The sequence below is a fragment of the Salvelinus namaycush genome, chromosome 10 (genome assembly GCF_016432855.1).
Source record: "Salvelinus namaycush isolate Seneca chromosome 10, SaNama_1.0, whole genome shotgun sequence".
Classification (NCBI taxonomy): Eukaryota; Metazoa; Chordata; class Actinopteri; order Salmoniformes; family Salmonidae; genus Salvelinus; species Salvelinus namaycush.
In genome coordinates, this window is record NC_052316.1 from 37310161 (window position 1) to 37335251 (window position 25091).

Here is a 25091-nt window from a genome sequence, read left to right on the forward strand (position 1 = left end):
GGCATTGTCGTGCCCTCTTCACGACTGTATTGGTGCGTTTGGACCATGATAGTTTGTTAGTGATGTGGACGCAAAGGAACTTGAAGTCGATGTGAATGGGGGTATGCTCAGCCCCCCTTTTCCTGTTGTCCACAATCAGCTCTTTTGTCTTGCTTACATTGAGGGAGAGGTTGTTGTCTTGGCACCACACTGCCAGGTCTCTGACCTCCTCCCTGTAGGCTGTCTCATTGTTGTTGGTGATCAGGCCTACCACCGTTGTGTTGTCGGCAAACTTAATGATGGTGTTGGAGTCGTGCGTGGCCATGCAGTCATGGGTGAACAGGGAGTACAGGAGGGGACTATTTTTAATTTAACAATTTTTATTTCACCTTTATTTAACCAGGTAGGCTAGTTGAGAACAAGTTTTCATTTACAACTGCGACCTGGCCAAGATAAAGCAAAGCAGTGTGACACAAACAACAACACAGAGTTACACATGGAATAAACAAGCTAAGAACGCACCCGAGGGCTCCCGCGTTGAGGATCAGAGTGGCAGATGTGTTGTTGCCTACCCTTACCACCGGGGGGAGGCCCGTCAGGAAGTCCAGAATCCAGTTGCAGAGGGAAGTGTTTAGTTGCAGGGTCCTTTGCTTAGTGATGAGCTTTGTGGGCACTATGGTGTTGAACACTGACCTGTAGTCAACGAACAGCATTCTCACATAGGTGTTCCTTTTGTCCAGGTGGGAAAGGGCAGTGTGGAGTACAATAGAGTTTGCATCATCTGTGGATCTGTTGGTGCGGTATGCATATTATAGTGGGTATAGGGTTTCTGGGATGATGGTGTTGATGTGTGCCATGACAAGCCTTTCAAAGCACTTAATGACTACAGACGTGAGTGCTACGGGTCAGTAGTCATTTAGACAGGCTACCTTGGGGTTCTTGGGAACAGGGACTATGGTGGTCTGCTTGAAAATGTAGGTATTACAAACTCGGTCAGGGAAAGATTGAAAATGTCAGTGAAGACACCTGCCAGTTGGTCAGCACATGCTCGGAGTATGCATCCTAGTAATCCGCCTGAATGTTGACCTGTTTAAAGGTCTTGCTCACATCGGCTATGGAGAGTGTGATCACACAGTCGTCCGGAACAGCTGGTGCTCTCATGCATGGTTTAGTGGGGCTTGCCTCGAAGCGAGCATAGAAGGCATTTAGCTCGTCTGGTAGGCTTGCATCACTGGGCTGCTCACGGCTGAGTTTCCCTTTCTAATCCGTAGTAGTTTGCAAGCCCTGCCACATCCAATGAGTGTCAGAGCTGGCGTAGTAGGATTCGATCTTAGTTATGTATTGACGCTTTGCCTGTTTGATGGTTCGTCGGAGGGCACAGGGCAATTTCTTATTAGGGATTTTCTTGTCTCGCTCCTTGAAAGCGGCACCTCTAGCCTTTAGGTCAGTGTGGATGTTGCCTGTAATCCCCGGCTTCTGGTTGGGATATGTACGGTCACTTTGGGGATGACGTTGTCGATGCATTTATTGATGAAGCCAGAGACTGACGTGGTATACTCCTTAATGCCATCGGATGAATCCCAGAACACATTCTGTAGCAGCAAAACAGTCCTGTAGCTTAGCATCCACATCATCAGACCACTTCCGTATTGAGAGAGTCATTGGTACTTCCTGCTTTAGTTTTTGCTTGTAAGCAGGAATCAGGAGGATAGAATTATGGTCAGATTTGTCAAATGGAGGGTGAAGGAGAGCTTTGTATGCTTCTCTGTTTGTGAAGTAAAGGTGGGCCAGAGGTTTTTTTCCTCTGGTTGCACATGTGACATGCTGGTAAAAATGAGGTAAAACGGATATAAGTTTCCCTGCATTAAAGTCCCCGGCCACTAGGAGCGCCGCTTCTGGGTGAGCTTACTCTATATTGCTTATGGCCGTATATAGCTTGTTGAGTGTGGTCTTAGTGCCTGCATCGGTTTGTGGTGGTAAATATTGATGGAAACTCTCTTGGTAAATATGTGCTCTACAGTTTATCATGAGGTACTCTACCTCAGACGTACAAAACCGAGACTTCCTTAATATTAGAGATTGCGCACCAGCTGTTGTTGACAACAGGACACAGACCACCACCCCTCGTCTTACCGGAGGTAGCTGTTATCTTGCCGATGCACGGAAAACCCAGCCAACTGTATATTATCCATGTCCTCGTTCAAACACGACTCGGTGAAACATAATATATTACAGTTCTAATGTCCAGCTGGTAAGATGGTCTCGAACAGAGCTCTTCCAGTTTATTCTCCAGTGATTGCACGTTCGCCAGTAGGACGGATGGTAAAGGAGGATTATCCACTCTCCGACAAATTTTTACAAAGCACCCTGATCTGCGCCCCCTGTATCGGCGTCTCCTCTTCATGCGAATGACGGGGATTTGTGCCTGGTCCGAGAGGAGCCATACATTTTTGGCCTTTGATTTGTTAAAGAAAGAGAATGAAAGAGAGAAAGAAAGAATGAGAGGGGAAATGAGACGGCAAGGTACAACAGGAAGTAAATGTACATACCATATAGGTAGAGGAGCTTGTCAGTAGGGGGGAACCTGGTCCACCTCTCCCTGCTCTCTGGGGTCTGGTCCGGTCTGTCCTGGTGGTTCTGACCCGACCACTCTACGACCAGGGACCACGGTACACTGCTGTTGGGCTGCAGAGACCACAACAGGACCACACAACTACTGTTCACACGGGACGCACTGAACGAACGCACACACTGACCTGGAGAGGGAGGGGCAGAAAAGGGAGGACGAGAGAAAGTGGGGGAAGGAAAGGAAGTGTCATGACGTTGGTTTATGATAAATACCTTTCTCCCTTCCCTCTCTCTCTGACTCTACTGAGGGACTCTTGAATAGCCTTTGTTAAACATAGAGAGTCTGGGAACATCAAGTGGGGGGAAAGGAACCATATTTCGGTAATAGAACCAGTTGAAAATATGCGTTGGTACTTAATGAATATGATGTCAGTTCGGTTGTCATCTGAGACATTATGACTGATGACAGGATGACATAAACTGTATCTAGGAAAGTTTACACATTATAGTTATCAGATTCACATGGAATTGTTGTGCAATTGAAATTAAACTATTTGTGAAAAGATTAATTGTAATTTTAGCTTCCAAATGAGAGAATTGGGTTTTCATAAGATTAGAGCTCTGCTCAATCAGTGGCCCGCCCCTGTGAAGAGACATGGGTTATAAACTATGAAACAGACCCTTCTCTCCCTCCACTATATAAGCCCTTGACGAAAATGTAACCTGCTGTTCTGAGGACGATAGGACGACGGTCCATACGTTGAAAAGGACTAACATGTCAACTACAGAACTAAGCCAACCTTAGCGTGAGCTTTGGTTGCGAATGGTATGAACTTTGAACTCTTATTCACTACAGAAGTGATACCTCCTAGCCGTTGAGTTAGCAGCGGCCGCTGTAAACGTGGGCTAGGAAAGGACGGACGACGTATCCAGTCTAACACGCAACGACGATACTACAACGTATCCAATTTACCACCAGTGACAATCTTCCGAGGACAGGAAGATCTCTGTTGGCCAACACGGCCAGCATCTACGACCAACCTACCGAAGCGCAGCTCAAAGTAAATATTTATTGCATTTTCCTTTTCCAAATGGGCGGTAATTTAGAATGCATAAGATACTGTATTTACGATAGCTTCTCCCTTTGTTCCTTAGTATTCCCGCTCTTTCACTCAAACCCAACCCCCTTTTCTTTGTGTAACCAGCTGTCATATCTGTTTCGTCCGCTAGGGACGTTTTCCTTTATGACATAATTTGTAATCAATGTATGATTCATTCTGTGTATATGTAATTCTGCGTGATGAGTTAGGTATTTAGTAAATAAATAATTAAACCCAATTTTGTATTGCTGATTTAACTTGTTAGCCAGGGTTCGTGAAAATAACCAAAAATTTACAACTTTCAGATGAGACTGAAATAAGGTGACGATTAATATTGACTGCTATTGATGTAAAATATTCCTAGGTCTTTCTGAGTTTATTCGGAATATAACAGCTCTATAAACACTCTTTCGTGGTGCCCCGACTTTCTAGTTAATTACATTTACATGATTAGCTTAATCAGGTAATATTAATTACAGAGAAAGGATTTTATAGAATAGCATGTCATATCACTTAATCCGGCATAGCCAAAGACACGACAGAAGAGAGAGAGAGAGTGGGGGAAGGAAAGGAAGAGAGAGTGGGGGAAGGAAAGAAAGAGAGAGTGGGGAAGGAAAGAAAGAGAGAGAAATAAAAATGAAGTTTATATTTTCTCTTCATGTAAAAACGGTTGGCTGGCATGCCCTCACGCGTCTGAGCGGTCAGCTGTGAATGCCCTCACCCGCTAGTACACTTATGATGACTGTGATTTGAGTTCTGACCCTCTACAGGATGTACAGTAGGAACAATACCGATGCTTCTCCTTTCTGGGTTTTAATTTCCTTTTTCTCTTCATCATCAACACACACACACACTTAAGTGTAACTGTCACTAAGGAAGAGGGATAATGCCCTCGAAGCCGGTGGTTGGAGGATATATTGGCACAGTTTGCCAGCCCTCGACTTTGTCTCGGGCCTAACAACTCCCGTGCCAATATATCTTCCGACCACCGGCTTTGAGGGCATTATCACTTTTATCCAACGGGTTACCAACATATTCAAATAATGATCTACATATTTTCATTAAAAACGTTATTTTGATTAATTTATTCGTAGTATTTCATCATTCCACAAGATATCGTCCCGACACAAATCTAGGGTTGCTAGAGACGCGACCCAGTCGTTCGTTCTTTTTGTTCTGTATCTATGGACGCAACCCAGTTGTTCAGTCTTTTTGTTCTGTAGCTATAGACGCGAATCAGATGTTCGTTCTAAATGCTCCATTGCCACTGACTGGCAACGTTCTAATCCCTTGCTTGCTAGCTAGCCAACTACGGCTATTTTACAGTCACGTCAAAAAGTGCAGCCAGACTAACAGCAAAGTAGCTGCATTTGCATTTGTTTAAGCTGTTTTCTAGTTTGATTTATTTGGATACATCCATAACAATGAGCTTATGATGCGCGACTTTGCCTGGCAGAGAAAATGAAAGACAATCTATGACATTCATTTCAGCTGATTTAAATAAATGAAACCATACATTCTCTTTGTTACCCACCACAGCTGACAGCTACTTATTGTATGTCCCATGTATCTGTACATTCCCCTGGATTGTGCATTGGTCGAAATATCTGTCTCAGTCTGTGCTACTACTTCTGCTGCCTTGCTTCTTCAGCCTTTAAGGTGTTGATGGTGCTGCAGTGTTCACTTTGTTTTCGGCCAGGATGTTGGTCCAGAGTTTACTGTCGGTTAGTGACGGACGCCAGTAGCTATGGAGCGAACCTTCGCGCCCATGTCCACTCACTGACAATCTCCCTCGCTTCTAAACCAGCATTGGCCAGTTTCTGGACTGTCGTTGTCCTGATGCTGTGATTAGTGTATGAAGTTGTTCCAGCTGCCCTACAGATCTTGGGTAAAAGTGCTGCCAGATACTTCACGCCCATCGGCTCTGACGTGTACCAGATCGAGTCCCCGATACACTCTCCTCTCCTTGGGTGGAGATAAAATGCAAGGGCGTTCTCCGGGCATTTCGATAGATATTTCTCCAGTGATGCCACCAGCATAGCGGGTTCCCTGGCTGCTCAAACATGAATCCCCTCTTGGACTCCCTGCCACTCTCCCTTGGGTCCAGATGATTCTTTGTGGCCTCGTTATATGCGAGAGTGGCGTGTCTGAGTGAGAGAGAATGCATTGTTTTAATATTGTTTTCCAGTAGCCCAATTACGAGTGCAACTTAGAAAAAAAACACAAACAGGCTATGAACAACATACCTTAGAGCGTTCTCGTCTGTTTTTACGAGGAATGAGTTGGGCTTTTGTCTGTTCCCCTCTTTTCCTCTTCGATCCAGATGTAACTGGAGGTTGAACTACACTTTCTGGACCAGACCCCTTGGTGTACCAGGATTCAGAGCCTGGGAGTTTTGGAGCTTGGGCCATTGTCCTCATCGGTGGCTGTTTGTGACATATTTTCCTTGCCGCCTTAGCTGTTTGATGTTGCCCAGAAATACATGATTAGAGGTGGTAAATTCGGTGTCCTTCATATGGCACCAGCTGTGACCAGTGGGTGGATCATTTAGAAACCGGTTGAGCTCACTACGGAGTGCCAGGTAGCTACTTATGCTGTACTGCTCCCCCTTCCCATTTCATACATTTGTTGGAGAAGGATGTTAAACTCTTCCTTAGTGACAGTTTAAGTCAACAATTGTTTAATTCTCTGCAAGTCAGCCCTCGAAGCAACGCACAGCCCAGTTTGTATTCTTAACAATGCAGTATCCCCCAAATCTGCATGCCTGGGGATTATTGCCATCTCTTTTTCCCATTCATCCATTGTCATGCCGCCGAAAAGATCAAAAGAAATGTTCCACTCATCCATTTTAGTTTTCGCAACAAAGTATCCATTTAGCCAGTCAACTGAAAAAAAGTGGTGTGTTGCTATGACAACCAGCTCAATTTGCTGCTTTACATGGGACGGTGGAGATCCCAAATCAATATCGAAAAGGTCTGAGAGACAGACAGCACGGTTTATACAAATCTCTGCTGTTGAAAACCAAATGCTAGTCTAAAAGAAATGGGAGATAATGTCTAGATGCTTTTCACAGTGGAGATCAAGATTTAGCAGGTAGTAACTTGTGAAATAGACACCGGCTGGAATGTGGTTTTATCCAATCAGCATTCAGGATTAGACCCACCGTTGTATAAACACACACACACTTCGGTTATATACCATGGATCTTGACTGGGAACGAATCTTGGTGGAATAGTACAATTCCCGAATGAATTGTGTTTCTATAACGCAAGAACATGCACAATATAACAGTATCAGTAAAGTGTCATAATTAGGCTATATAAACATGAATGAATAAGCATAATATTACAGTACTATAACACCGATATAAACAAGGCTATAAACATAGCAGAATAAACAATAACCTAAACGATAAACATCTTTTCGTAGAGAGAGAAACCAATTACTGACACTGACAAGATAAAGATTTGTGTCACCCTCTCTCTCTGGCCCATAGCCACAGGTAGTAGGGGTGCTGAGGGTCCTGCAGCATCCCCTGAAAAATATGAATAAAAGTAGTGCACTAGGCCTTTTACATGCCTTGATAGCATGTATTATGCATCTATTTCATGTTGGATGCACTGTTCCACAAGTAGGCTAAATGAGTCAATGTAGCCTATGTACAGTGCATTCGGAAAGTATTTTCCCCCCCAAAAATGTAATGTTACAACCTAAAACAAATCCTCAATCTACACACAATACCCCATAACGGCAAAGCGAAAGCAGATTTTTAGATTATAATTTTTATGCGCAAATGTATTAAAAATAAATAACAGAAAAACCTGAATACCTTAACTTCTTATGACTGCAGGGGCAGTATTGAGTAGCTTGGATGAAAGGTGCACAGAGGTGCCCAGAGTAAACGGCCTGCTCCTCAGTCATAGTTGCTAATATTTGCATATTATTATTAGTATTGGATAGAAAACACTCTGAAGTTTCTAAAACTGTTTGAATTATGTCTGTGAGTATAACAGAACTCATATGGCAGGCAAAAACCTGAGAAGTTCCACTTCCTGTTTGGATTTTTTCTGAGGTGGCAGATTTTCAACCAAGCTCTCATTGAAATTACAGCGAGATATTGATGAGTTTTCACTTCCTACGCCTTCCACTAGATGTCAACAGTCAATAGAACTTTGTCTGATGACTCTAATGTGAAGGGGGGCCGAAGGAGACAGGAATTAGTCACCACTGCCACGAGCTGACCATGCTTTGACCACACGCGTTCACGTGATAGGCAGCTCCGTTCCATCGCTCAACTGAAGTCAATCTAATTCTCCGGTTGGAACGTTATTCAAGTGGTATGTTAACAACATTCTAAAGATTGATTCAGTACATCGTTTGACATGTTTCTACTGACTGTTATGGAACTTCTGGACATTTCGTCACGTTATAGTGGACGCGCTTTGTGACTTTGGAATTGTTTACCAAACGCACTAACCAAAGTAGCTAATTGGACATAAATAACGGACATTATCGAACAAATCAAGCATTTATTGTGGACCTGGGATTCCTAGGACTGCATTCTGATGAAGTTCATCAAAGGTAAGGAAACATTTATCATGTATTTTCTGGTTTCTGTTGACTCCAACATGGCGGCTAATTTGGCTATTGTTCTGAGCGCTGTCTCAGATTATTGCATGATTTGCTTTTTCCGTAAAAAAAAATAGAAATTTGACACAGCGGTTGCATTAAGGAGAGGTCTATCTATAATTCCATGTGTATAACTTGTATTATCATCAACATTTATTATGACTATTTCTGTTGAAACTATGTGGCTATGTAAAATCACTTGATGTTTTTGGAACTAGTGAATGTAACGCGCCAATGTAAACTCAGATTTTTTTATATAAATATGAACTTTATCAAACAAAACATGCATGTATTGTGTAACATGAAGACCTATGAGTGTCATCTGATGAAGATCATCAAAGGTTAGTGATTAATTTTATCTCTATTTCTGCTTTTTGTGACTGCTATATTTCACTGGAAAAATGGCTGTGCTTATTGTGGTTTGGTGGTGACCTAACATAATCGTTTGTAGTGCTTTCGCTGAAAAGCATATTTGAAATCAGACACTTTGGTGGGATTAACAACAAGATTACATTTAAAATGATATAAAACACAGGTATGTTTGAGGAATTTTAATTATGAGATTTCTGTTGTTTGAATTTGGCGCCCTGCACTTTCACTGGCTGTTGTCATATCGATCCCGTTAGCGGGATGCAGCCATAAGAAGTTAAGTATTCAGACCCTTTGCTATGAGACTCGAAAATTATCTCACGTGCATCCTGTTTCCATTGATCATCCTTGAGAAGTTTCTACAACTTGATTGGAATCCACCTATGGTAAATTCAATTGATTGCACATGATTTGGAAAGGCACACACCTGTCTGTATAAGGTCCCACAGTTGACAGTGCATGTCAGAGCAAAAACGCAGCCATGAGGCCGAAGGAATTGTACGTAGAGCTCAGAGAGAGGATTGTGTTGAGGCACAGATCTGGGGAAGGGTACCAAAACATTTCTGCAGCATTGAAGGTCCCCAAGAACACAATAGTTTGGAAACACCAAGACTCTTCCTAGAGCTGTCCGTCCAGCCAAACTGAGCAATTGGGGAAGAAGGGCCTTGGTCAGGGAGGTGACCAAGAACCCGATGGTCATTCTGACAGAGGTCTAGAGTTAATTCTGCGGAGATGGGAGAACCTTTCAGAAGGACAACCATCTCTGCAGCCCTCCACCAATCAGGCCTTTATGGTAGAGTGGCAAGACGAAAGACACTAGATGGAAGGACTTTCAGACCATGAGAAACTAGATTTTCTGGTCTGATGAAACCAAGATTGAAGTCTTTGGCCTGAAGCCCAAGCATCACGTCTGGAAGAAACTTGGCACCATCCCTATGGTGAAGTATGGTGGTGGCAGCATCATGCTGTGGGGATGTTTATCAGCGGAAGGGACTGGGAGCCTAGTGTCATGACGTTGGCCTGGGGGTAGGTTTATGACAGTCATAAATACCTCTTCCCCCCTTTTTCCTCTCTCTACCCTACTGATGTGACATTTGAAAATCCTTTGGTTAACATAGAGATTCTGGGAACATCAGAAGGGGGGGAAATTAACTATATTCTGGTAATCCGACCAATTGAACATATGCGGTGGTACTTAATGAATATGATGTCAGTTCGGTTGTCATCTTTTACATTCTCATCAATAATAGGATGACATAAACTCTACAGTGGAAAGTCTGCACATTGTAGTTATCGGATTCACATGGATTTGTTGTTCAATTTAAATGTTTGAATATAACATTATTGGTGAAGAGATGAAATTTAATTTTAGCTTCCAAATGAGAGATTTGGGTATTCATAAGGTTAGGGCTCTGCTCAATCAGTGGCCCGCCCCTGTAAAGAAACATGGGTTATAAAAGTTTTCAAACACGCCCTCCTCTCCCTTCCTATATAAAGCCTTGACGACAATATAACCTCCTGTTCCAAGGATGTGAGGACGACGGTCCATACGTTAAAAGGACTAACATGTCAACTACAGAACTAAGCCAACCTCAACGTGAGCTTTGGTTGCGGATGGTATGAACTTTGAACTCTTATTCACTACAGAAGTGATACCTCCTAGCCGTTGAGTTAGCAACAGCAGCTGCAAACGTGGGCTAGGAAAGAACAGAGAGAGTATCCCGTCTACCAACGACATTACTACAACGTATCCAATTTACCACCAGAGATATTCTTCAAAGGACAAAGGACTTGGTTGGGCAACACGGCCTTCCATTTACCACCAACCTACCGAAGCGCAGCTCAGAGTAAATATTTATTGCATTTTCCTTTTCCAAATGGGTGGTAATTTAGAATGCATAAGATACTGTATTTACGATAGCATGGCTGGTACCTTTGTTCCTCAAGTCTTCCCGCTCTTTCATTCAAACCCAGCCCCCTTTTCTTCTGTGTAACCAACTGTCATATCTGTTCCGCCCGCTAGGGACGTTTTCCTTTATGATGTAATTTGTAATCAAGGTATGATTCATTCTGTGTATATGTAATTCTGTGTGATTAGTTAGGTATTTAGTAAATAAATAAATAAACCCAATTTTGTATTGCTGATTCAACTTGTTAACCAGGGTTCGTGAATAAGGCCGTAACGTAACAAAATGTGGAAAAAGTCAAGGGGTCTGAATACTTTCCGAATGCACTGTATGATGAGGTTGAGTAGTACATTGTGGACTCCATTCCAAAGACCTTTAAACCTAATATAAACCTAATGTTGAGGTGATAATGTCTATGGGACATTTTTGTTTGAGTTTCTTTTTACAGGGAAAGTGAACATTAATCAATGTTTCAGTAAAAGTGACAGTTTTAGCCAGCCGGCTAATTTTCAACCGCTGTCCCTGGGCAGGTTATTAAAAACAGTTACAATACAGACAAACAATGAGCTGTGAGCACATGCAGAGCAACATAGGACAAGCAACACGTAGCACGCAGACAGAACAGCAGCACAAAAAGCAACAAAGTGTTTCCAAATCTCACAAGCTACAGACAACAGATATCATGGACAGCGGCAATGCACAGCGGCAATACACAGCTAGGGATTATGTTCACAAGTCTGATTGACCTTTTGCCATGCCACGTTTGTTTTTGCTGTTCTCCAAATAGCATTCTAGAGTTTTAAAATTGTGTCGAAGTATAAATGAGCTTCAACTGGTGGATGTATTTCTACACACTCCACTTTGCCATACCCTAGGCACTGATAGAACAATTAGACAGATATTTCACTGGATGTATAAATGTGAAGCATCTGCTTGGCATTTCCACTCACTACTAAATATGGTAATGAGAGGAAGCCCAGTGGCAGGCAGAGGGAGAAGATGGAAGGAGATGGATTTTGGCCGACATTCTGCAAATGTTCTCATAGATGAATCTCAATACAGTTTTCTGTTCCCAAAACTAGAATCTGTTATGAACAGAGTGGACAAAGTTTTGTAGACTTTTGCCTTTGCAAAAGTTTTAAGAAATCGCGTTATTTAGGAGTGCAAAGTTGAATTGAGTTATTGCACGCGCGCATTTCACAGAGTAGGCGTTCCCTGACGGAAATATGCAGATGTATGCTAGAACGGCCCAATAGGATCTCGCTAGCTCATGCTTGGCTCTGCCCACCTCCTTACTTGTTCTGCCCACTATGACTCATCTGTTCCCATTGGAAACGACAGGCTGTGGTCTATCTTTTTGTTTAGATATAAAAATCTTTGCCATAGGTTTAGCTGAACGCCATCCCCAAACTACTTCCCGCTGCTATGCTCCGGGCTGGTGCGAGAATCTGCAATGCTTATCCTATCTATCTGCCCCAGCACCACAGGGTCATGAATTACTCTGCACATGCGAGAGCTCCATGACCTGTCTGGGAAGGTTCTAGAAGCTCACAACAACCACTCTAACAAAGGCCACTATGGAAAGCGCAGCGGTAGCATGTGTATATGAAAAACTATGTTTACAAATACAACAGTGACACTTATGGTAACGGGGCATAACATACTATAAATGATATGCCAAACAGAATAGTAATAGCTGTACTATAGGACATATGGTTCCAAATTGATCGAAGTTACTGAGTAATTTGTGGTTATTACCCATTACTACACAACATGTAAAAAGAAACCCAATAAACCCCCCCCGCAACTTACATTTGGATGCGCGCACAACATTCAGGTATTCTTGTTACTGTCCACAATAAAAATTGTCCTCAGAAAATGTGCGTCTTCTTTCTTCCTATGATGAGTGAGGGATTACTAAAAAGGTCGGCTGCGTGAGAATTAGCACAACAAAGAGTGTTCCCCTCCTGTCCTTGACTACAAAATAAACTGAACATCATATTTCATTTTTTTGGCCCATCCAAGTTGAGACCAGTACCTATTTTACTAATAATAACAGTACCAGCATCACAGTTAATGGTTTCCTCTCAGCCAACTAGTTTTTCATGAAAATATGAATAACAGATGAAAACACACAAAAAACATCCCGGTGTGTCACAAAGACGTGTGCCGAGAAGAGCTCCATTTTACAATTAATTCCAAGTCCATTATAACAATTATTAGACCTTGGTAGAGAACATACCAAGCCAGAGATAATGGTTTTTGATCCACTCTCAGGCTTTTAACTGACATCAACATGCCTAATCATTTATATTTTAGTCATTTAGCAGACACTCGTACCCAGAGCGACTTACAGGAGCAATTAGGGTTAAGTGCCTTGTTCAAGGGAACATCAACAGATTTGCCACTTAGTTGACTCGGGGATTCAAGCCAGCGACCTTTCGGTAAACTGGCCCAAAGTTTTTAACCACCAGGCTACCTGCTGCTGTCCTCACCCTTCCTCTCCTCTCCTCTCCCTCTCTAGTGAAGCCGCACCCCCCTCGGGCCTTGAGGCAGTGAGCATGCCCAGTTGGGACCAACATGCCTGTTATCTCTCACTGATGACCACGGAGTCAGAAACATAGTATTTCAACTGACTATGACATGATGCAAGAACACCAACTAAGTATATGTTATTTAAATTGGGAAAACAAACAAGCCGTTTTCAAAGAACATTTTCTTTCTTTCCAAATATTTGGTTCTGAACGCAAACTCTTTTAACTGCTAGTAATCTGTGTACTGGGTATAACAATCCTTCAGCCCTATACAAATACAGTACATTCCCATTCAGTGTATTTCTCAGCAGCGACTTACGTTTGGGGTGTCTATCCAGGGTCATGTGGGTGTTCCTAGTGGAAGAGCCCTGGCTGTTCTGAGCCTTGACCGTCACAGAGTGGACCTCCCCTCTCCACTCAAAGCTATAGGATGACACCAGGCCTATTCTCTCCTCAGTAACAGTGCCCCCAGAGTCCTGGTGCTGTACTACAAGTTCCTCCACACAGTAGGTTGGCTCCACTATGGGGGAATGCTATGGGGAAGAGGAGGGAAGAGTTGAGACTATCAAGGACTGTAATGAGGATTTGTTATCCAATGTGCTACTTCCTTATATTCTCTAATCTGATCTGAGATAGGTAACTGAGTACTGCTGTATTGCACTGACTCATCTAGTATTTTCAGAATAAACTAAGAACAACGACTTAGTGAAAGGAGAGGAGGCACCTTCGTACACCTGTTCAATTAATCTAACTCTCTCTGATGTTGACATTTAAACCACATACTATGAAACATGTAATGTGTTCTCTGAAGGCTATGGACTGTACCTCGAAGAGAAGAGTGACGTTCGTCTGCGTACTTGCTGGATCCTCCTGAAACACTCGCCAGAAATCAGGACCCTGGTCAGGAGCTGAGAGAACAGAATATAGATGTTACAGCTGTGTGTGTGTGTGTGTGTGTGTGTGTGTGTGTGTGTGTGTGTGTGTGTGTGTGTGTGTGTGTGTGTGTGTGTGTGTGTGTGTGTGTGTGTGTGTGCCCACACGTGTACCTACTGTATGACTGAGGCTTGAATTTTCTATCAGAACGTTATTTTCCATTTGGCAGCAGGCTACATGAAAATTGGAACAGCTGGATAGGGGAGCTGGATACGGCTCGAGTCGCACAAAATGGAATATAACGTTGCGGATAAAGTTCTAAAGACCTACATCGCTATACTGAGAGAGTTTTAGTTTCTAAAAGGACATATTTGGGTGTTTTTGGAGCATTTGTTCATGTTTATTCGGACCCCCGTACTGTACAACGAGGATGAGGAAGCGAATCGCTGGTTGGGGTAGGTTTCTCAAAAACAAGTGAAATCACAAAAAAAAGTTTCTGGACCTTTCTATTTCAATGACACTAACCTGTATAAATAAAAGTGAAATGACATGCATGAAGTGATGAGGAAGTCATCCAGTACAATACTGTACCTCTGCTGTTATGAGTGGTGGTGTAGAGCAAGTGGCTCCAGTCACTCCAGGTCCCGGAGCCGTTGATGTGCATACAGCGGACCTGCACATTGTACACCCCACACACATCTGGTTCAAGGACCTCAGCCCACGACTCAGTCTGCAGAGCTAGGACCTGTGGAACATATCCCAATTAAATCACATATTTAGACCAAATAATTTATTTTTCAATGATAGACCTTCAAAATAAATAAATAATATCCCATTAACTCAAAAGAAAATGGATTTTGGGAAAATACACTACATGACCAAAGTTATGTGGAGACCTGCTCTTCGAACATCTCATTCCAAAACCATGGGCATTAATATGGAGTTGGTCCCCCCTTTGCTGCCATAACAGCCTCCACTCTTCTGGGAAGGCTTTCCACTAGATGTTGGGACTTGCTTCCATTCAGCCACACGAGCATTAGTGAGGTTGGGCACTGATGTTGGGCGATTAGGCCTGGCTCGCAGTCAGCTTTCCAATTCATCCCAAAGGTGTTTGATTGGGTTGAGGTCAGGGCTCTGTGCAGGCCAGTCAAGTTCTTCCACACCGATCTCGACAAATCATTTCTGTATGGACCTCGCTTTGTGCAAAGGGGCATTGTCACGCTGAAAACCAGAAAGGTCCTTCCCCAAACTGTTGCCACAAAGTTGGAAGCACAGAATCGTTTAGAATGTCACTATGCTGTAGCATTAAGATTTCCCTTCACTGTTACTAAGGGGCCTAGCCCGAACCATGAAAGACAGTCCCAGACCATTATTCCTCCTCCCCCAAACTTTACAGTTGGCACTATGCATTCGGGCAGGTAGCAGTCTCCTGGCATCCGCCAAACCCAGATTCATCCGTTCGGACTGCAAGATGGTGAAGCGTGATTTATCACTCCAGAGAACACGTTTCCACTGCTCCAGAGTCCAATGTCTGCGAGCTTTACACCACTCCAGCTGACGCTTGGCATTACGCTTGGTGATCTTATGCTTGTGTGTGGCTGCTCGGCCATGGAAACTCATTTCATGAAGCTCCCGACGAACAGTTATTGTGCTGACATTGCTTACAGAGGCAGTTTGGAACTCGGTAGTGGGTGTTGCAACCTAGGATAGATGATTTTTACACGCTATGTGCTTCAGCACTCGGCGGTTCTGTTCTGTGAGCTTGTGTGGCCTATTACTTCGCGGCTGAGACATTGTTGCTCCTAGACGTTTTCACTTCACAATAACAGCACTAACAGTTGACCGGGGCAGCTCTAGCAGGGCAGAAAGTTGACGAACTGACTTGTTGGAAAGTTGGCATCCTATGATGGTGCTACGTTGAAAGTCACTGAGCCCTTCAGTAAAGCCATTCTACTGCCAATGTTTGTCTATAGAGACTGCATGGCTGTGTGCTCAATTTTATACACCTGTCAGCAACGGGTATGGCTGATATAGTCGAATCCACTAATTTTAAGGGTTGTCCATACACTTTTGTACATATAGTGTATACTGTATGTCTTAAAAGATATGAATGTTATGTGACCCAGCAAGCGAGGGAACATTTTGAATGGAGGAAAGATTTCCAAAATACCCATGTGCCGAAAGATAGTGGGCATTTTCAAAATTAAAAATATTTTCCAAAATATTCTCATCTGCCCACCAAAAGTGTTAATCAAAGGTTTTATTACAATGACGTATTCTGCTTCATGCCACCAAGTCTGTGTTCCTCTACCAGTAAATGCCATGTATTTTAGGGAAAATAATGCCACTCCTAGATCAGAGATAGATCAAAAATAGAGACCAGCTGATGCTCATGGCCAGGCGGTTGGAGCTAGATGAGCTCAAGGCCACATCCAATATGGCCCCCTATTCAGGGTTCCCCAATTAGCAGCCCACTGGCCGAACTTGGCACGCCGATTATTTTTATTTCACCTCCCAGGTTTTCTGAGCAAAACAAAAAGTTAGATATATAAAAAAAAAATGGACATAAAATACTGTAAAAACCCCAGCAAATCAGCTCCAATTGATTTTAATATTGGAAATATCTGTTCCAAAATTATTCCCACGCATAATAGAGAGATATATGTAATCGTATACTAATGTAAACAAGGTTTGAAATTATTATGTTTTAGTCAAATATTATATCTGTTTGGGCTTCTTGCGGTCAATTTGCAGTCCACAAATGATTTGTAAGTATGTTCTGGCCCTGTGACCATCCGTTCAAGAATAAATCGGCCCCCGGCTGAATCTAGTTGATGATCCCTACATAGTGCACCACTTTGACCAGAGCACTATGGCAAGAGCCCTACGTACCTGCCAGAATGGATGGGCCCTGCCAGTTGAGAGGGCATAGCGGACCTGGTACTGCATATCGTAGATGGGCAGTTCTGGGGCCACCCACGTCAGCATTAGGACCCCACTGGGCATGCTCACTGCCTCAAGGCCTGAGGGAGGATGGGGCTTCACTAGAGGAAGGGAGAGGACAGTCATTATGTAGCCTGGTCAAGAAGACTAAAAGCTATACATGTTTTAAAAATATATACTACATATTATTAACACATACTGGTGCAGTAGGTTTCAAAAAGCCACAACATGTAAGAAAATAAATGTAACAAGACCAGAACTCCTATACTGGTCCAAACTCACCGTGGTCCATAGGTGTGATGTAGACAGGATGTGACCTTGTGCTGTTGTCGGCCTTGGCCTCCATCCACAGCTTGTAGCAGGAAGTCACTCTTATTGGCTGCAGATTGCAGCTCTTCACTCCCCTATAGCCACTGGATTCACACTTCGCCTGCCTGGCCACACCCACTGGCACACCCACCCTCTCCGCCTCCTCCATGACGTCACAGGACAGGTCGGCCACCCTTGAGAATTTAACGGACACACACACACACAAAGAACGTCAGGGTGAAAACACCTTTACCATTTCTTGGTATATATGAACAATGTCATAGTCAATGGTATGCAACAAGTCTAAACTTCTACACCGCCTGAGTTTTGAAATCACAGCAATAATTCACAAATTATCACACACACAGTCATTTACATTTTGCTTGACAACCTGGACTCAGGGGTAGATGTAACATGGTAAACGTAAATCTGTCTCCCTCCATTTAGGTGGGCCTAGCCCTGTCACAGATACCATGGTTGTCCTTAGTTTAAAGATGTTTATCCAGAGACAGGTGTTTTGTCCATCTCTTTAGCTATCATACCCCATACATCCACCCAACCATCCATCCCACTGATTTTAAAACGCAGTCCTCCAGAAAATGGAGAGCAACACTTATGCAGTTCTACTAAGCAATATATATATTTTAAAGCCACGTTAGACAGGATTACCTACACATGCTAACCAGCTCAAATAGACAGAAGTGGCTATATGGCAGACCAATCCGAACTCATCTCTCGGCATGTCCAGCCCACTCATTATCTCAGCCAATCATGGCCATCGGGAAGGTTGCTCATAATTTAACAATTTTATTCGTATTTACAGATGGCATAGAAGTTTGTTATTAAGGCACATGAAAGTTAACATGTTGCAGAAGGCATTTCTGCCCAAAAACTCAATTTGATTAAAAAAAATAATAATATTACGTTGAAATGGCTCTCGTGTGAAGTAGTGACCCGCGACATACGGTACACCTAGTTTCCTGAAACGGGTCAGAAATAGCTAAAAAGTAGTACTGTAAGTAGTTGCTAAAGTTGACCGTGATGAGATTCAAACACGCAAACTTTGGGTTGCTAGACGTTCACGTTATACACCCCCCATCCACCCTGACCAAGGACCTTAAGTAACCTACTGTCTCATGAACCATACCACACTGCATGAATCAGGCCTTCATGGTCGAATTGATGCAAAGAAACCACTACTAAAGGACACCAATAAGAAGAGACTTGCTTGGCCCAAGAAACACGAGCAATGGATACTAGACCGGTGGAAATCTGTCCTTTGGTCTGAGGAGTCCAAATTTGAGATTTTTGGTTCCAACCGGCATGTCTTTGTGAGACGCAGAGTAGGTGAACGGATGATCTCCGCATGTGTGGTTCCAACCGTGAAGCATGGAGGAGGAAGGTGTGATGGTGCTTTACTGGGGACACGGATTTATTTAGAATTTAAGGCACACTTAACCAGTATGCTTACCACAGCATTCTGCAGCGATATACCATCCCATCTGGTTTGCACTTAGTGGGACTATCATTTGTTTCTCAACAGGACGATGACCCAACACACCTCCAGGCTGTGTAAGGGCTATTTGACCAAGAAGGAGACTGATAGAGTGCTGCATAAGATGACCTGGCCTCCACAATCACCAACCTCAACCCAGTTGAGATGGTTTGGGATGAGTTGGAGCGCAGAGTGAAGGAAAATCAGCCAACAAGTGCTCAGCATATGTGGGAACTCCAAGACTGTTGGAAAAGCATTCTAGGTGAAGCTGTTTGAGAGAATGGCAAGAGTATGTAAAGCTGTCATCAAGGCAAAGGGTGGCTACTTTGAAGAATCTCAAATATAAAATATATTTTGATTTGTTTAACACTTTTTTGGTTACTACATGACTCCATATGTGCTATTTCATAGTTTTGATGTTTTCACTAGTATTCGACAATGTAGAAAATAGTACAAAATAAAGAAAAACCCTTGAATGAGTAGGTGTGTCCAAACTTTTGAATGGTACTGTACGTGACCCGTTTCAGGACGCTAGGCATATGGTCACGTCAATACTTCACAGGAGGCATTTGATATTTATCAAAATGCGTCTTTTTTGGCCAGAAATGCCTTCTGGAACATGCAAACTTTCATGTGCCTTAATAACAAACTTGTATGCCATCTGAAAATACGAATAAAATTGTTAAAATGACGAGCCTAGTTGGTTTACCCATAGAAAAAGACAGGAACGTTCCCACTAGCCATGATTAGCTGAGATAATGGGTGGGCTGAACATGTGGAGAGATGAGTTTGGATTGGTCTGCCAAGTAGCATGCTTCGGTCTATAATATGAGCTGCTCAGTTTGTGTAGATAATCCTTGGAACCGCAGATTTAAAAAAATATATATAACATTAGCCATGGAGAACTGCAAAAGTGTTGCTACTGCTCTCAACAATATTGCTAACCTGAGTTTAGCTGGCGCTATCAACAAAGTTCAGTGGGAAAAAGTTGTGAGGGACTACTTTCTGGACATGGTCAGTGTAAACCGGAGTGACTTGAGACAACGCGGGCCAAACAAGCTGTACAAACAAAACGGAAGTGTTCATCTATGTATATGGGTAAGAAACTAGCTAGATTTTCAGATATATGTTTCTAATTTTGCTAGAAAGACATTTTCATTGCAAGTTAAAGCATAATCTTAGCTAGGTAGCAAACGTTAGCTTGCTGGCTAGCTAACGTTACATGTATGATCGGTGTAGTAATATTATTTGTATCTTAGAAAGCCCTTTGCATTGCTAGTTATAGCCTAACGTTAGATAGCTAGCTAACATTGAACCTAGTTGGTTAGCTTTAGCTACCTGCAGATGTCCCGGATTTACATTTACTATGTTACACTTAGTCTTGGAGACCAGGCTGTGCTTGAGGGGGTTAAATCTGTTCTGTATTGTTCTATGATCCTGAACCAACTCGCATTCCGTATTTCTTAGGAACATATCACAGAGACACCAAGCAGTGACAGTGAAAAGGTGTCATATGTAACTTTTTCAGCGACCAGACCAAATTCACATAGAAATGTGACTTATAGATCTGTCATTCTCATTGAAAGCCAGTCTAACAGGCTGACTACACCGCTCGCATCGCGTGCGCGAGCGTTGTAAAATAAATGTAGAAATCTATATTATTAAATTTTTGCACCCGAACCTCTGCGTTGCCAAGGGCTAAAAAAGAAGTCTATTTATGACGCAGATCGCGCTGCAAGTCCTGCCTCTCCCATCTCCTCATTGGTTTATAGAAGCAGGTACCCACGTGCCATCTCCTCATTGGTTATACCCACGTGGGTGACTGAAAGACGAACGAGGTCGGTGGCGGTAATGCACCTAATTTATGAAAGTTGCCAATCGCAATATAAAGTCAAGAGAAGAAAAAGCCTAGGAGGAGAGATAACTAGAAACGATTCGGTTGACCGTTTTATGTGTGGATTAATTGTCGGAGTAGAGGACCTTGTGCATTTTAGGTAAAATAACAACTCAATGTTTATATCCCAGGACAAATTAGCTAGCAACAGCAAGCTAGCTAAATAGGACAAATTAGCTAGCAAGTGCAAGCTAACTAGCTAAATTGCCATAAAGGTTAAATGCTTTTCGACCTGTCCCCGAATTAATGTAAATGGTTCAGAGTTTGTTTAGATATTTTAACCTGCGTGTCGTGATCGCGTTTGGTGTGGGGGGACAAAATACATTTATGCACGATGGCGCACGCGCGCAGCTGGTTTGGGTTCCGTGATAGAAACAGTAGATCTGTTCTATGTGCACTATTGCATGGTGGCTAGCTATGACAATCCGTTTGTAGCGCTAGTAGTATTGTATGGGTTGGGATTATGGTTAATTGTTTAGCTAGTTCATTATATATACACATTGTTTAGCCAGCTCAAACCATTAAAATTGTATCAACCAGGAAATGGCAGAGCGATTTATGTATAATACATCTTTAACAAAGAGCCAAATGTAAGATCCTCCAGTATTTCAAATGCTCTAATAGACTGATCTTAATCATAAGATATAAGATAACCAATAGTCACTTTAACTATATGTGTACAGGTGTATGTGTAGGTTTTACAGGTGTGTAGGTTGTACATGTTTTTGTGTAGGTTGTACAATGCTGTAAATAGTGTTTACCTGGACATGAAGTTGATTCCACCTATAGGTAGGTTGTTCCACCTACAGGTCATGCTGTCCAGATCCCCATTGGTCACACAGCTGATATCAATGACCGGATCTGAAACACGCAGATAATCTACATCAAATAAATACATTTCCTGAGGTCTAACCCTAACCCAATCCCAACCCTATATCAATCCAAACCTTGACATCCATCCAAACCCTGACATCCATCCATCCATGCATCCAACCATCCATCCCAGCACACCTTTAATGTATATCGTTGAGTAGCGGTAGTTACAGCTATACGTCTCCCCTAAAGGCTGGCAGCAATGCAGGGTGTCAGACAGTCTCTGCTCCGATGGTCGAACCGTTATCTTACTGACACGGTCGTTGACTGCAGCGTACTGGCTCTTAGGAAGGCGGTCACGGGAGTTCAGAATCCAGACCGTGGTGCTGGCGTTCACCCTGGGGTCATTGAACACGCAATAGACGGTCACGCTGTCTCCAAAGCTGGCCACCACTCTCTCAGGGAGATATGTCACATCTGAAACAAAGCAAAGTGAACTCATCAAACCTTCAAACTTTTCTAAACTTTATTAGGGTAATGTCAAAAGTAAGTCAAGCCATTGTTTATAGGGAAAATCTAAGGTGGAAATTTTATCGCAGCAAACACAACATTACAGTTGGAACTTAATTTGGCCAAAGAAAATGACTCAACAGAATGAAACAAAACACTTGCAAACTAGTTTAAACCTTCACAGAAGTTTTGAACAGGCTATATTGCAGCAATTACCAAGAATCTTAAACTAAATATGGAGCACCCAATTCAAAAAGACAGATTTTTGCATATTTAAAGAACTGGTTTAGATTAATAAATAGGCTACAATAATAAAATGATATACAATAATAATAATGATAAAACAAATGATTATAAATACGAAAATAAAATAAAAAGTTGCATCCTACCTGAATAGCAAGTTGCACAGTAGCCTGAATTTGGCCATTTGTGTGGTACACTATACAGTGCATTCAGAAAGAATTCAGACTTGTTGATTTTTTCCACATTTTGTTACGTTACAGCCTTATTCTAAAATGGATTCAATTATTATAATTTTTTTCAAATGTATACATTTAAAAACAAAAACAAAATACTTTATTTACATAAGTATTCAGACCCTTTGCTATGAGACTCGAAATTGAGGTCAGGTGCATCCTGTTTCCATTGATAATCTTTGAGATGTTTCTACAACTTGATTGGAATCCACCTGTGGTAAATTAAATTGATTGGACATGATTTGGAAAGGCACACAACTGTCTGTATAAGGTCCCACAGTTGACAGTGCATGTCTAAGCAAAAACCAAGCTATGAAGTCGAAGGAATTGTCTGTAGAACTCTGAGATAGGAGCTCTACGGAGGTCCTCCTTAGAGATGGGAGAACCTTCCAAAAGGACAACCGTCTATGCAGCACTCCTCCAATCAGGCCTTTGCGGTAGAGTGGCCAGACAGAAGCCACTCCTCAGTAAAAGACACATATCAGCCCGCTTGGAGTTTGCCAAAAGGCATCTAAAGGACTCTCAGACCATGGCAAACAAGACTCGCTGGTCTGATGAAACCAAGATTGAACTCTTTGGCCTGAATGCCAAGCATCACGTCTGGAGGAAACCTGGCACCATCCCTAAAGTGAAGCATGGTAGTGGCAGCATCATGCTGTGGGGATGTTTTTCGGTGGCAAGGACTGGGAAACTAATCAGGATCGAGGGAAAGATGAACAGAGCAAAGTACAGGGAGATCCTTGATGAAAACCTGCTCCAGAGCACTCAGAACCTCCGACTGGGGTGAAGGTTAACTTTCCAACAGGACAACGACCCTAAGCACACAGCCAAGACAACGCAGGAGTGGCTTTAGGACAAGTCTCTGAATGTTCTTGAGTGGACCAGCCAGACCCCGGACTTGAACCTGATTGAACATCTCTCGCGAGACCTGAAAATAGCTGTGCAGTGACACTCCCCATCCAACCTGAGAGCTTGAGAGGTTCTGCAGAGAAGAATGGGAGAAACTCCCCAAATACAGGTGTGCCAAGCTTGTAGCGTCATACCAAAGAAGACTCAAGGGTGTAATCGCTGCCAAAGGTGCTTCAACAAAGTGCCGCATAAAGGGTCTGAACACTTAATAAACTTCTTCAGATGACAGTCCTGTAACATCATATTACACAATGCATATAGGGTTTGTTCGAAAATGTGCATATGTAGCGGCACAAATCGTGGTTATACAATGTGAGTAGTGGCCAAACTTCAAGCAATCTGTCCGGCGCCATCTTGAAGAGGCACCTATTCTAATCGATAACTAATCATAAACTTGACTAAAAAATACAGGTTGGACAGCAAATGAAAGATACATTAGTTCTTAATGCAACCGCTGTGTTAGATTTTTAAAATTAACGTTACTGCGCATACAGCGTGCGCTAAAGCGAGACCGCACCGAAATTCATGGCGGAATTATTGTTTAACATTTGTCAACATAAATACGAATTAACAGCATAAAGACTTCTTACTATTTGACGAGCTTCCATCAGAATCTTGGGCAAGGTGTCCTTTCTCCAGAACAATCGTCTTTTGGTTGAAAGATGTCCTCTTCTCCTGTAGAATTAGCAGCTAACGCTAGCTATGTGCCGGAGAGGTGTCCAACTCGTGATAGCGCGTGACAAAGAAATTCCAGAAAATCGCAATAAACTGATATAAACTGCTATAAGTCGGTTTAAATTAACTACCTTATGATGTCTTTAACACCTATAACGAATAAAAACATGACCGGAGATATAGAACTGCTAAAACGAAAGCTTTTCAGGACGCCATCGTGATGTCCCTCCTGCGCCAGGCGCCCCGTTGAAAAGAACGGACCTTCCGTTCCACGGGCTTTTATAGTGCCCCAGATGGTGCAATCCACTCCATTCAAATTCTCACCGCTTACTGACATCTAGAGGAAGGCGTATGCAGTGCATGTAGCCCCATAGCTTACATGGGAATTTATAAACTGACCCTAGAACAGAGACCTCGATTTCAGAAATCTCACTCCTTGACAGGAAGTGTGCTGCAGAATGAGTTCTGTTTCACTCAGAGAAATAATTCAAACGGTTTTAGAAACTAGAGAGTGTTTTCTATCCAATAGTAATAATAATATGCATATTGTACGAGCAAGAATTGAGTACGAGGCAGTTTAATTTGGGAACGAATTTTTACAAAGTCGAAATGGCGCCCCCCTATTGACAAGATAATTTAAGCGTGTAAACCCTCGCAAGGCTGCCGGCCCAGACGGCATCCCTAGCCTCGTCCTCAGAGCATGCGCAGACCAGCTGGCTGGTGTGTTTACGGACATATTCAATCTCTCCCTATCCCACTCTGCTGTCCCCACATGCTTCAAGATGGCCACCATTGTTCCTGTACCCAAGAAAGCAAAGGTATGTGAAATAAATGACTATCACCCCGTAGCACTCACTTCTGTCATCATGAAGTGCTTTGAGAGCCTATTCAAGGCTCTCAAAGCATCACCTCTACCTTACCTGTCGCCCTAGACCCACTTCAATTTGTTTACCGCCCCAATAGATCCACAGACGATGCAATCGCCATCACACTGCCCTATCCCATCTGCACAAGAAGAATACTTACGTAAGAATGCTGTTCATTGACTATATCTCAGCATTCAACACCATAGTACCCTCCAAGCTCATCATTTAGCTCGAGGCCCTGC

The 25091-nt window shown here is 42.8% G+C and overlaps 1 protein-coding gene across 1 annotated transcript in view; it reads right to left on the reverse strand.

Moving 5' to 3' along the window:
- Positions 1–25091, reverse strand: part of lepr (leptin receptor) — a 56774-nt gene that overhangs the window by 5311 nt on the left and 26372 nt on the right. The window contains exons 9-16 of the mRNA XM_039002003.1: positions 21612–21890; positions 21362–21461; positions 17185–17405; positions 16852–17003; positions 14551–14704; positions 13912–13994; positions 13406–13619; positions 2529–2735 (exon numbers count right to left, since the gene is read on the reverse strand). Coding sequence (XP_038857931.1) covers positions 2529–2735; positions 13406–13619; positions 13912–13994; positions 14551–14704; positions 16852–17003; positions 17185–17405; positions 21362–21461; positions 21612–21890 — 1410 coding nt within the window. The remainder of the gene's footprint in view (positions 1–2528; positions 2736–13405; positions 13620–13911; positions 13995–14550; positions 14705–16851; positions 17004–17184; positions 17406–21361; positions 21462–21611; positions 21891–25091) is intronic.